Below are 12831 nucleotides of genomic sequence, written 5' to 3'. Positions count from 1 at the left end.
TGTCGACCTGCCAACCTAGCTCCTGGTTCAGGCCATACAATTTCATTACAATCTCAAAAGGCAGCCAAGAAGATCTTATTCTGTCCTCAAATTTAAATGTACTCCTAAACAGCCCTGTTGAGGTCACCCTAAGGTAGCAGAGCACGTAGAGGACAGTGGGTCGCCAGATCGTGTCACCCAGTAGCTAAAACCTTTTAGCTATTCATACTGCTGGGCCAGGCCCTCTGTTTGAGAGAAGACGGATTTTCAGGATCCATGGTTTGGAGGGTGCTGAAGGTCCTGCCCTGAAAAGATAGGGTGAAGAAGTGGGTGTAGCTGTAGGGCAGCCGCTGCCGCAGCAGTGGCTGGCCGAGGAGCAAAGAGAGTTGGGTAGAGGGCAGCATGTGGGAAGTGGTGTAGAGCAAAAGGAGTGTGATGGAGCGCCGAGGCTGGTATAATATGTATGGGTTGGCCTGAAAGGAAGGCAGTGTGGTGGGCGGGAATCAAGCCAGTGTGTCCTAAAGAGTGACCCAGTGAATGACCCAAAGAATGGCCTAATGGCGACAATGAGATAGGGGTTAGATGATGTTGAGGTATGTGGTGCACCTGGGCTAGCTGGGCATGGGCAGGGTGGGGATGATGTGGGTTATGGGGATGGAGTCCCATGGCAGTAGCAGCAGCATGGTGTTGCAGGATGGCGTGCTGCACTGTGGTAATAGAGGTAGCAGAAGCTGCAGAAACTGTGGGTTGCTGAATGTGGATAGGCTGCAGTGCAGCTGGTGGTGGCGGTGGTGCAGGGGCAAGGTTGGCCACTGCTGCCAAGTTAGCTGCTGCTGCAGCAGCTGCAGCTGAGGGAAAGGTCTTCACCTGCTTGGCTAACAATTGCTGTTGAATGTGCTGTTGAGCTGCTTGCTGCAACTTGCTGTATTTCTCCATTTCTTCTGGGGTAAAGGTGATTGGTTGACTTTCTAAAGGTGCAAGACCATCCTCTTCAGCTTCCATGCCCATTTCCCCATCCTCCATGTTGGGAGGGTAACCAGGGTAGGCATGCATAGTAGGCTGCGGACCCATTTCAGGCCCCATTAATTGTCCGTCCAACATGGGATTATTGGGGTCTTGTTTCGGTTCACCTTGGTATTGTGACATCATCATTGCTGGATCCTGCTCATATTGTGGCTGAGACTCATGAAGGGCTGGAGGGTCTGAGGGTGGATGTCTGGTCTCTTCAGACACTGCAGCATTTGATACAGCCTCCTCCTCCAATTGCTGCTTTTGTTGTTGTTGAACTGGTGGCTGAGGTGGAGGAGGTGGTGGGGGAAACTCACGAATGGGTTCTATCAGGATAACTTCGTTACTATCCGAATTTTTTCCCTGCTCCGACTTTTTGCCCTCAGTTGAACGTGTAAGAGGAAGTAATGGTGGCTTCTTTCCTGCTTGGAGCTTGCCAAAAAGGGGCAACATACTTTTATTTCCAAGGGCAGGGGGGAGTTTGGGCCCAAAGTATCCCTGTGGAGGATCCTTGATCTTGAGGCCTGTCTTGGTTCCAGTACCAGATTCATCCCCTCCTTTTTTAGATTGGATTTTCTCCAAGAGTTGTCGAGCTGTGAATGAATTTCGATGTTCTGCAGCCCCTCCTCCCACCTTTGAGGAAGCTCCCCCACTACCTCTTGTTCCTTGTGCCGATGAAGAGTTGTTTCGGGTTTGTGTGCGGGAAGAGGACCTTCTTGAAGAGTGGGAATGGTAGATTCGTGACTGGTTGAAATTCCGCCGCCGCGTCGAGCTGTCAGATCGCCGGCTGTGACCGTGCCGATGTGGAGAGCCCTTGGTGTAGCTAGATGAACGACTAGCAGAGCTACGGCTGCGACTGTAGCTGCTGCGTCTGTAAGAACGAGCGCTGCTACTCCTACTACTACGACTGGAGCTGCGACTACTGCTCCGTTGGTGTCTCCGCCGATCATGCTTCCTGCGGCTGTGTGAGCGTGAAAGTGAACGGGAGTCCTCTTCTGAAGAAGATGAGGTGTAACGTCGCCTGTGAGATCGCCCACTATCACGCCTTTCATAGTCTGAGTCTGATGAAGGTCTTCTTGATCTGCGGCGACGGTTTTCATCACTGTAGTCACTATAACTGTCTGAGTAGCTATGGCTATGGCGACTGTAAGCACTGCTCCCTGCTGAGGAACGTTCAGAGCTACTCGAGCAGGATCGACTGCGTGACTTTTGACCTCTGTGACGTCTATGGCTGTGGTCTCCTCGACGAGACGACCTACTACGTGAACGCCCTGATCGTCCAGAATCGTCACTGCGGTGTCTTCGCTGATCACGTGGTGGCGTGGAGCGACGGCGAGCTGGTCTAGAACGTTGAGAGGATGATCCACCATCCTCCTCGCTGTCACTACTTGGAGGTCGACCTCCACTTATGCTCTTTTGGGCTGAGGCAGAGCAGGAGGCGGCAGGTGTGTTGGTGTCAGGTTTAAGACGTTTAGTACCATTGTGTTCCTCTGTAGAGCTAGGCTTTCCTGCACTGCTTTCCTCAACTCCAGACCACTGAGACATTTTGTGGGAACGTTTTCTCTTTCCTCCTTCATGGGATGTGCTTATTCCCGATGACTGAGCGGTGGCTACTCCATCTTTGTCATCCTTGTCTTTATCCTTTTCCTTACCGTCGCCTCCCTCTGCTTCAATGTCATCAGTGCTATGTGGTTTATTTTTGCTTTTCTTTCTTTTGTGTTTCTTTTTCTTTTTAGTTTTCTCTCCTGGAATCTCTTTTTCTAACTCCCCCTCCACTGCTGTTTTTTCTTTATGTTTGGAACACTTGCTTGACTTCTTGTGTTTCTTTTTCTTTTTCTTTTTCTTAGACCCTGCAGACACATCTTCATTACTTTGTAATTTCTGCTCGTTGTTCTCACTCTCAGCACCCTCCTCTTTCAAGGATGGTTGTTCTTTTTGAACTGTACTGGGTCCTGCAATTGTTGTAGCAGTGCAAGTCTCTCCACTAGTGGCAGGAGCACTGTCTATGTTTTCATGCTTAGACCCCTCTCGTCCATCAGTGCTAACTGGCTTGGCAGGTTTGCTGTTTTTGCCTGCCCAGCTTCCTTTGTTTCTTGACAGTTTGAAGTCAAAGTAAAGAGGATTACAACTGTAGGAGAGGGATGGCTGTGCCTTAGTAAACTCCAACAACTCAGAAGGCCACTGCAAGGTGGTGCTTTCATCCTTGCTTAGCACAGGAAAGAAAGGCCCAGTTGGCATGCGGGGACCTGTGTCTGTAAGCTCGGACATTCCTTGCTTGGGATCAGCTTGTTGGGATGAGCTATCTACCACTGCTGTATCACCTAGCCCTGCCGGTGTACTACTTGATTCTTCCTCTGTCTTCAATTTAGCTGATGTGGGAGAAGGATTTGTGTTTTGTGTCAGTGCAGGTTCCTTCTCCACATCTTTTTCAGATGTGCAGCTACTGACTTTGATATGTTTTTGCTCTCCATCATTACCTGCTGGTGCCTTCTCATCTTTTGCTCCATTCACATCCTCCTCCTCGCTATCACACTGGTCTGAAGCCTTCATGAAAAGCAGAAACTGGAAATGCGGCTTGACCCGACAATGTGCAGGTGGTACATAATGGTAATATTGTGGCTCCTGTCCAGAGTAACCTTCCTCATTTCTCATCATCATCTTCAGTTTGTTCAAAGTCGAGGCCAGGGCACCTCCATCATCTGGTTGTGACTGCTCTTCCTCACACTCACCACCACTTCCACCACTCCCACCACTTCCACTACTTCCACCTCCTCCTCCTGCTGCTGCTTGAGGGATATCAGTGGTGGATGCCACACTTATGTCCTCTCCTCCAGTCTTTTCTCCTCCCTCTTCCTGACCTTCTTCTCCTTCTACTGTCTCTTCACCATGGTCTGCAAACACAGCTGCAGCCGTCTCAAGTTTGACTGGGGCTTTCTTAGCAAAAGAGAAGGAGACACTCACTTTGGGAGCCTGTGAGCCTCCAGAAGGTGTGGGCGAAGAGCTAGTTTTGTTAAAACCAAAGCTGATGGCAGAGCCTGTCCTAGGGGAGCCTTGACCACTAACACCACAGATTCCCTTATCTTCAATAGCCTCTGTGTTGGTATCCAATGTCATAGGCACACCATCCATGGAGTCTTCCCCCTTTTCTCCATCTACTGCCACTGTGGTAGTTTTAAACATGGGACCACTACCAGGGACACTGCAAAATAAAGTAAAGAATGAGACCTTGCGCTACAACTGGCAACACTTCCTTAAAAAACATTAGAAGACAGACTCAATTTTACATACTGGTCTTGCTGTTTCTTCTGTTCGGCCAGTTCATGAAGCCGCCGCAACATCTTCTCCTGTTTCCTGCCATCCTTCCTGGAGCGAGAAGACACATTCCGAGCAAACTCTCTCTGCTTCAACTCCTTCAGTCTCTGTAGGATTAAACAGAGGAATAAGAACTTGTTATGAGATGTAGCGTCACAAGACAACTTAATATTTGAATGTGAAGAAAATTATTCCGTGTTCAAATTTGTTCAAAAGTTCATGCTGTTAAGTACAGTCATACCAATGTGAATCTCTCGTACCTGCTTGTGTGCATGATCATATGAGTTGATGTGATTGTCAAACTCCTGATGTTTCTGGTATTGCTTATCACACAGTTCACAGTAGAAATTGGCCCTCAGGTCCTCTAAAGCTTTAGCTATGGCTTTTTCCTTCTCCGCATAATCCTGCAAAAAAAACATAACATATCATGAAATATTAATGGTCTGAGGTTGAATGGGTATGGAAAACTTACTTGCGTAGGCAATTTTTGGTATTAGTGGTAAAGGTAAATAAACATGTAGAGTCATGTACTGCATATGTAGGATAGTTAGTCAAAAGACAAACCTAACCTCAAACACTACACAGCTTTAGAGAGAGACACACTTTGCTTAGGTTACCCACAGTTATCCTCAATGATTTTTTTTATGTATGTTTGCTTGTATGTGGTTGAGCTGCAGTGGAACAAGAGAAGCTTTGTATCTGTCCAAAGGTAGTGACTGTGACAAATCGATCTCAAACATTCACAGAATTTTAACTAGATAAGACTCATAGCTACTCTATGACAAAACGGAATTAGGGAGGACTGGAAAGAAAGAGAAATTATGTGCATAGGTTTGACAAAAAATGTTTAAGAATGACAGAAAAGGGCAATGAACAATGTTGCTGTCATAGAATCTCACCTTGTATTTTTGACGCAGTTCCTCTGTGTCTACTTTTTCCACTTCCAACACCCGACGCTTCTCTGTGGCATCTTCTGCATAGTCCAGCTGTGGGCACACACATACACAAAAAGGTTAGAGGGGCATACATTAAGTAAGAAAAGAAAGCAGAAACAACAATCTTTTCACCTCCATTTCCATGCGCCCCATTCCCATGACGTCATATTTGAGGATGATGGGCACAGGGTCAGTTCGTCCTATTAGGTTAGGGGGAGAGGCAGAGAGAGAGATAGGACAGAGGTTAGATTTTTGTTCAGATACAAGAGAAAACTCGGGGCGGGACAGCCTGCTTAGAGCACAGGGTGCTGGGTTAGAGAGACTGCCTTCAAGTGCAAGAGACCAGAAAGCTACAGTGAACCAAACTCTAGCCATTCTCACAGCTTCATGTGCAGCTCTCCTCTAAAAGGCCATTCCAGGTGCTGCGATGTGATTGTAACTAAGCCTAGTTTTAATTGTTTACCATTTGAGTTTGCAGCCAATTTATTTTGTAATGAACTGCATACCCTGAAAAAGCGTAAAAAGCTTCCATTGAAAGAAGCGAGGGACAGTAAACAAGGAGGGGAAGGTTGGGCCGAAGTTTTCACTGAATTTGCCACAGCGTCCCTACAGTGGCCTGCTTAAGGAGGTCTTTTTCCTTCCTTTCTTACTTCCTCAATTTTTCTGTTATCTCCCTCCCTCTCTTTTGAGCCATGTCTCAATGCAGTATGCATTTTGTTCTGTCCAACTCGTGTTCTTAACTGAGATGACAGGGAGACATTTGGGTTGCCAGAGGGAGTACTTAAGAGAGGGGGGAGGTATCAGCATTCACTGCATCTTTTCACAGCATTGCGACGACACTGACTACCTGAGCCACAGTGTGCCTTCCATATTACTCTCCTCTTTACACCCATTGATCTAGTTTTTCTAGGTTTGAACCCTCTCTGAGCTGCTCATCAACTGATTTTCCTACCTGACTGCAGGCCACACCTGGATGCAAATGAAGGTTTATGACCCATATGATATCCTGAAATAGTACTTTGTTTTACTGATAATCATAGTCTGTCATGTTTTATATACACAAGCTGTGAAAAGACCTAGATCAGAGGAAAAGTAACATCAGAAAAATGAACACAAATCAGAATGAAACAAAAGAAAAAAAGGACAATCAAAACTACACTGAAGATTGACACATAATTGCTTAATCCACTCATAACCAGCCAAACTAAGCAGAAAGAGAGAGAAAGAAAGAGACACAGGGAGTGAGGGAAAGACAGAGAACAGAGAGAATAAGGACACAAGCACTGAGCTACAGCAGCAGAGTGACGTCAAAGGCCAGAGGTTGCCATGGTGACAGTGCAGGGTTAGGGAAAGGATGTACTTACCTGGGAGAGTGTGGGAATGGGGTGGGGGTGGCAAACATACAGACACAGAGACAGGAAAGGCAGGGGGTCTCAAATAAAGGAGAAAAGGCACAAGAACAGAAGTCATACTAATTTGCATCTGCACAGGCTAGCACCATGGTCACAGTCAATCAGACTCCAATCAGTCATTTGGATTTCAGTTTTTATTTCTGTCAGTCTTCCTCTTTTTTGACAATTTTTTGGGGGGAGTCGTTCAAGTTAAAAGCAGGATCAGTTCATACCCTTGGGCTGATCTAATGACAAAAGATAAGAAAAACTTCTGAATAACACTGGAAGTAACAACACAATAAAGGGCTAGGAGCTTTACACATCCACAAACCAAAAAGGTTGGTATTAGTTTTTTTTTTTTTTTCAGATTAGATGGATATTTAAGGATGTTCATTTTTAATAATATTGTAAAATGTAATTATAGATAATACTTAACCATTACCCATGTACATTATAATTGTGTGATGCCTAAATACACTGATTTGACACTGACAAAGACTATTTTTGGTGTAGATTTTCAATATTTGCCATAATATGAAAATAATTATTGGTCTATTGGTATTGGCTATAATTTTACAATCAGTTAATTCCTACTGCATTTAATCACAAGGTTTTATCAATATAATGATAAAAAAAATTATGTACAACTTTAACAACAAAACAGAAATCCTGAGGAACTTCGAAAACCGAGTGAAACATAAGCAAGTATCTCTGCCTTAACACTCACCCTGTTGAACTACCAAAAGAAGAATTGTACATCTTTCACATTTCTCCAAATTAAAAGGAATTAAGGCATCAGTAATGCAAATACATTTTGAGAAAGCTGTGTTTAAATCATGATAGATAAAGCATTAATTCCTAGCCCTTGAGCAGAAAGATCTGCATTACAATTTCGAAACTTAAGGCTGTCTAATTTGTGGCAGAGAGAGACTTGAGTTTCAGCCCAGTGGTATAATTGTTCCTGTAATGAAATGATAAAGGAGCGTAAACGATAAGGGCCTGATGGGATTCCAGCCCCCACCAGAGCTTGCGGGAAAGTGCGCTGAGGGATTCATCCTACCACCAGGGTGCACAAGAGCATTTCATTACAAAACAGAGAAACTGTATATAACAAATGAGCCTCGTATGAATTAGATAATAACTAAACAATACTGAGGCATCTGGTTATAGTGTCTTGTAACATTCTACCATATATACCTGGAAACATGGAAATGTCTTACATCTTCTTGAAATGATTAATATTGATTATTTCAGAGGGTTGTTTGAGAATTTTCCCTAAAATGTAGGTGGGAATCCCAAAATCAGGCCCCCAAGTCAACGATCTCAATCCTTTCCCTTCCCAAAAATCTTTGGGAACAATGTTAGGTCAAGACTAGCATTATGCATTCCAGTGAAAAAAACATAACGAGACTGGACGAAAAGGGTGCAATGCAACAAAAAAGGGGAAGTAAATCTAAATATCCCCCAAAAAACTGAAAACATACAGAATGAGAGTGTTCTAGAAGAGTGCATATTGAACAATAAGAGACGGGCAGCAGAATGAAGACTAATACAAAGAGAGGTAGAGACAGTTTAAGCCTATTAAACACTGGTGCTCTGATGATGAGAGTCATATCAAAACAAGAAATGGGGGAAGTAAAATCAAACAAAACAAAAACAAAAAAATGAAAGCATAAATCAAAATAAAATAACCAATTCAATCGGGGTAAAAATAACATTTACCACTAAGTTTACCATCAGCACAACATGGCCAGGATCATAATGCTGCAAAAAAGAAACACCAATTGGTTAAGCAGGAAGATTGAGGCACAAAGTGAGCGTTCAGGGGTAATGGGGTAAAGGGTTAGGGGTCGGGTTTGGGGGCAGGGGCTTTGGTGTACCCCCTACCAATGGGCCTGGGTGATTACAGGGATATCCTCTCACCATCCCTGACACTCATTCTCTCCTCCTCTTTACTGCTGATTTCTGGTACTATAATTTCAGGCTTCCGGGATCCTCCACAACAAAATAAGGAGGACACAGTTACTAATTTCAGACTTCCCTCTAAAACAAAGGTTTTCAGAGGAAAAACTGAAAACTGGTTCTAAAGCCGTCCGCTCTCTCATTTTCCCTCTCTTTGTTGATTGTCCTTCAACAGAAATGTATCAACCATTACTCAGTCCAAAAAATGAGCACCCTCCTCCCCACTCCCTCCAATCCCCCATGCGGGTCCAAGTCTCCGCATGAATGTGCTTGAGCCAGAGAGGCCATCGTATGCATACGTCATCACGCAGCTGTACGAGCTATGAGAAGCATACGCTGTGAGTGAGCTTTTAGCAGCGCATCGTTCTTTAGAGGACTAGATCGGTTTCACAGCCGTTTTCATCTCGCCATTTATCTAGAATCAATTCCAATCTGTTTTGTGGTATGATGCGTTGCTTAAAACTCAGTTTCACAAGACTGGGTCTCTACAGCCAGCATGCTCTGCAGGAGAGGGGGAAGGAGATGGGTCAGGTCAGGTGAGGCTTTCACAAGTAAGTACATTTATAAGAGGAGAAGTGGGATGCAGGTGGGATGGTGTGAAGACTTCTCCCTGCAAGCTAAAACACCTGAGCCCCCACCCCTTGTTTTGGTGACACACACACACACACTCAGCACATACAATTTCCACTCCCACATGTACCACAGGTGTACATTCACTTCACAAAAGTGGACGCAGGCAAATAGACCGACTGAAGGCGGCAGGAGGGAGAGAATGGGCAGGAGATTGAGGCTCATTCTGGCAAGCCATTCAGGGGAATCATGGGAAAGAGGCAGAATCATGTTCTCAGCCAATCAAAACACCCCCATCGCAGCCAAACATACATTAAACTAATATTTACAAGAACTATTCTAACATGGGTGAATTCTGAACACAATCAAGAGAAAAAAAAAAATGGACTATTCATTTCTACAAAATACTTTACTGATTCCATTTTGGTATGAGATTCAAATCGTAGCGCTGGTATTTTAAGCAGAGCGTTTAGTGATTATAAGCGTAGATAGAAGAACTAAGAGAAGCCGTTAGGCTACACTGTAAAAGGGGGAGAGTTATTACGTATTATTTCAAGAAAAACATTCACACACACACTTATTCAAACATACACACAAACATACAGTGGGGGAGGTCCTACAAACCTTACCTAAAAAACAAGAGTAAAAAAAGAAAGAAGAGTAAAAAAACAGAGTCAATACAATGGAAACTCAAAGCATTGGGGAGACATTTCAGTAAATTCACACTCAGTACCAAGGCTCTCTCCAAAAGAGAGAGAGAAAAGGAAAAGGATAAGGTTCAAACACCATGGCATGAGCACCAGAATGGGTGAACAGACGTGTTTGTTTGTTTGTGTGTAGGTTTGTGCATGTATGCAGCAGAGCCCTTTGCACTAAGAGGGAGTGTGTTTTCCAAAAATTCCCAACATGAACACTTGACTGGGTCAAAACACATACGCCGGTCACTTTCATCTGAGAAAGCTTGACTCAGTTTCTCCTTAGTTTCCACAAAAGTGATTTGCGTGTAATTTGGTGTGCAAACTTTGCACAAGCTCTCACTCTGCCCCTCCCCTCGTTTCTCTCCTGCAAGATGGAACTAATCTTCTTCCTCAAGCTCGCTGGAAGCTCTAGGACTTTATCTGATCTGGAAAATCTCTCACTGCAAATAAACTTCAGCCACTCCCTGTCTGCTCTGTGTATTAAACACAAACAGTATGATGACAGGATGACGACAACCAAGAAAGGACAAAACTCTGATCTTCTGAGTGTCTTGCCAAGCTACAAAACAGATGGGCGGTGCCGGTGAGCACTGGCAAAATTCCTAATCTGCCAAACACTTGACTTGGCTGGGATGACAACCTCTGGCTACGGCTACTTCTTCTGGGTTCTAAGAAAGCAGCCAATGGAGTGTGAGTTGCTACAGCAAAGGCCAAAAAGAGAGCTCCCGTTCTGTTTTCTGCTGTCACCGCTTAGGGAAACTCTGTCTCTGTGTGAAGTAGTACTGGCAATATAAAATTAAAGAATACGGAGAACATCAGAATGATTTTATTGGCCCACTAAGCTTCCTAATGGGCAAATAACCTCTTTCTACTGCGACTTATGACTGAGAGTGAAACAAATGAGATATTTTAGAAGTGCCTCTGATTTAAACCTCAGCAGAAAAAATAGCAATGCTAAAAATGCTAGTTCCTTTTAAACCATTTCAGAGCAAATATCAATATATATTTTGATCAATATTCTGTATACAAACCACACACAGTCTACTCAAATGTAGATTCTTAATTCTTATGCTGTATTTATTTGAACAGTTAAACAATATTGTGAAGTGTTATCATAATTTATGACAACCATTTTCTATTTTAATATATTATAAAATGCAATTTCTTCCTGTGATGGCAAAGCTGAATTTTCTGCAGCCATTACTCTTCACAGATCCTTCAGAAATCATTCTAATATGCGGATTTGGTGCTCAAAACATTTCTTTTTATTATTAATCTTGAAAACAGTTGTGCTGCTTAACATTTTTGTCGAAGCTGATACAATTTTCAGGATTCTTTTATAAACAAAGTTCAAAAGAAAGCATTTATTTATAAAAATATTCTGCAACATCATAAATGTCTTTACTGTCACCTTTGATCAATTTACAGCATCCTTGCTGAATAAAAGTATTAATTTCTTTCATAAATTTATCCTGCTATTGTTATTTTTCTTACTACAGTTGATATGTTGAGGGAAGTGAGGGAAGTGTTCACTGAAAACAATAAAAACAGACATGATGCCTTTCCCATTTATGCACATTGAGTACTGAATTAAGATCTTGAGCTTTTATACAACGCTGACTTCAGCACTTGAACAGAAGATCTTAACAGCTGCAGGGCAGTGTCTAGAGAGTGTGTGCGCATGTGTGCAATAAAAGCAGTCTCTAGGGAGAGAGGCACAAACTCGCCTGATAGGCCAAATGACCTTGCAAAAGTTAGCTGACACAAACCTTTACCGTTTACTTTCAACAGCGGTCCTGAGTAGGGCTGGGTATCGTTCAAAAATTTTTAATATCGATACCTTGATTTCGATACCGGTTCCTGAACGATACTTTTTTCGATACCAATTTTATGAAATCAATTTTAACAAGATTACATTATCTAAAAAAAAAAACTTGGCTTTATTTTTCAGCTTGTTGATGTTTATACAAACTCAAAGACTCATCTCCTGAGCCACTGCACAAAGGAACAATATGTAGGCTAACCAACACAAATGCAAAATAAGTGCAAATAGTTTTAATAAAACTCAAATAGTCTTCAGTTTACACATCTGTCAGGCTACATTTACACTAGTGCATGTTCGTTTTAAAATGCATAGCTCAGACAGAATCATAATTTCTATTCATTTTCCACTGATTTACTGATGAGCATTAGCAGCTTCCAGCGCTGTCTGCCTGTGTTCTCTCTTCCACAATCGCTGTTCTGACTCAGAGGTAATAACATATTTAATTTCAGCAACATTACATGGCCAAAACACACATTGAACGGCAATCGGAAGTTATTAAAAACACTCGATGGTGGTTTAAAGTGAGTTTTGAGTAAAAGCGGAATATAAATCTTATGTAGCATGATGCTACAGTGTGCATGAATGGTCACGTAGCAGGCGCTTTCGGTCGTGTAGTATGAACGGACATCTGCATATGATCGGAACTCCACGAAGCTCGCGCACTACTCTCCACTGGAAATGAATGACTTCCGGTCTGTCGCTTGTCGGAGATAGTGGAAAGCCGGCTTGAAACGCAGTGTAAATGCAGCCTTACATCTAAGCGAGCTGGGACGCTTTCACACTACAGCCTCACGTGTGAGCCACATCTCTGAGTGTAACCCAAGGTCAGGGGTGGGTGGGGGGATTTGAACGTGATCGATTTCGAAAGCGAAAGTGAAACCGTAAAAACAGCGCGCATAAAGCGATTGCATGCTTTCGCGAGCGTCTGCACTGGCACGCGATCACAGATTGCACGCTTCCCACCCGAATCTGGTGTAACCTGTGTAAACTAGTAGGTGTGTTCGACTTGACGCGGACTGAATGCAGACCGATCGGTGTATTACAGTACCACGAGAGCTAAAGAGAGCAGACTGCTCCGTGCGCTTTCGAATCGCTCTCGCGGAGGTCAAACACTGATCGATCTGCGACGCGCCTCTTCTAGTCGAACACAC

At 43.6% G+C, this 12831-nt stretch overlaps 1 protein-coding gene across 7 annotated transcripts in view; it reads right to left on the bottom strand.

Annotated features, from left to right (window-relative positions):
* Positions 1 to 12831, bottom strand: part of LOC107674594 (G patch domain-containing protein 8-like) — a 58223-nt gene continuing 45392 nt past the window's right edge. For 4 of the 7 annotated variants that reach the window (XM_016468605.1, XM_016468607.1, XM_016468610.1 and 1 more), the window contains 5 exons: positions 5367 to 5434; positions 5199 to 5285; positions 4560 to 4703; positions 4276 to 4406; positions 1 to 4186 (listed from right to left, as the gene is read on the bottom strand). In XM_016468605.1, coding sequence (XP_016324091.1) covers positions 247 to 4186; positions 4276 to 4406; positions 4560 to 4703; positions 5199 to 5285; positions 5367 to 5434 — 4370 coding nt within the window. In that variant the 3' untranslated portion in view covers positions 1 to 246. Of the gene's footprint in view, positions 4187 to 4275; positions 4407 to 4559; positions 4704 to 5198; positions 5286 to 5366; positions 5435 to 8347; positions 9787 to 12831 lie in introns of all 7 variants that reach the window. The other 3 variants (XM_016468606.1, XM_016468612.1, XM_016468611.1) reach the window with 3 other exon arrangements.

Source organism: Sinocyclocheilus anshuiensis, unplaced genomic scaffold, assembly GCF_001515605.1.
Source record: "Sinocyclocheilus anshuiensis isolate Anshui unplaced genomic scaffold, SAMN03320099.WGS_v1.1 scaffold152, whole genome shotgun sequence".
NCBI lineage: Eukaryota > Metazoa > Chordata > Actinopteri > Cypriniformes > Cyprinidae > Sinocyclocheilus > Sinocyclocheilus anshuiensis.
This window is presented reverse-complemented; position numbering and strand designations above follow the sequence as displayed.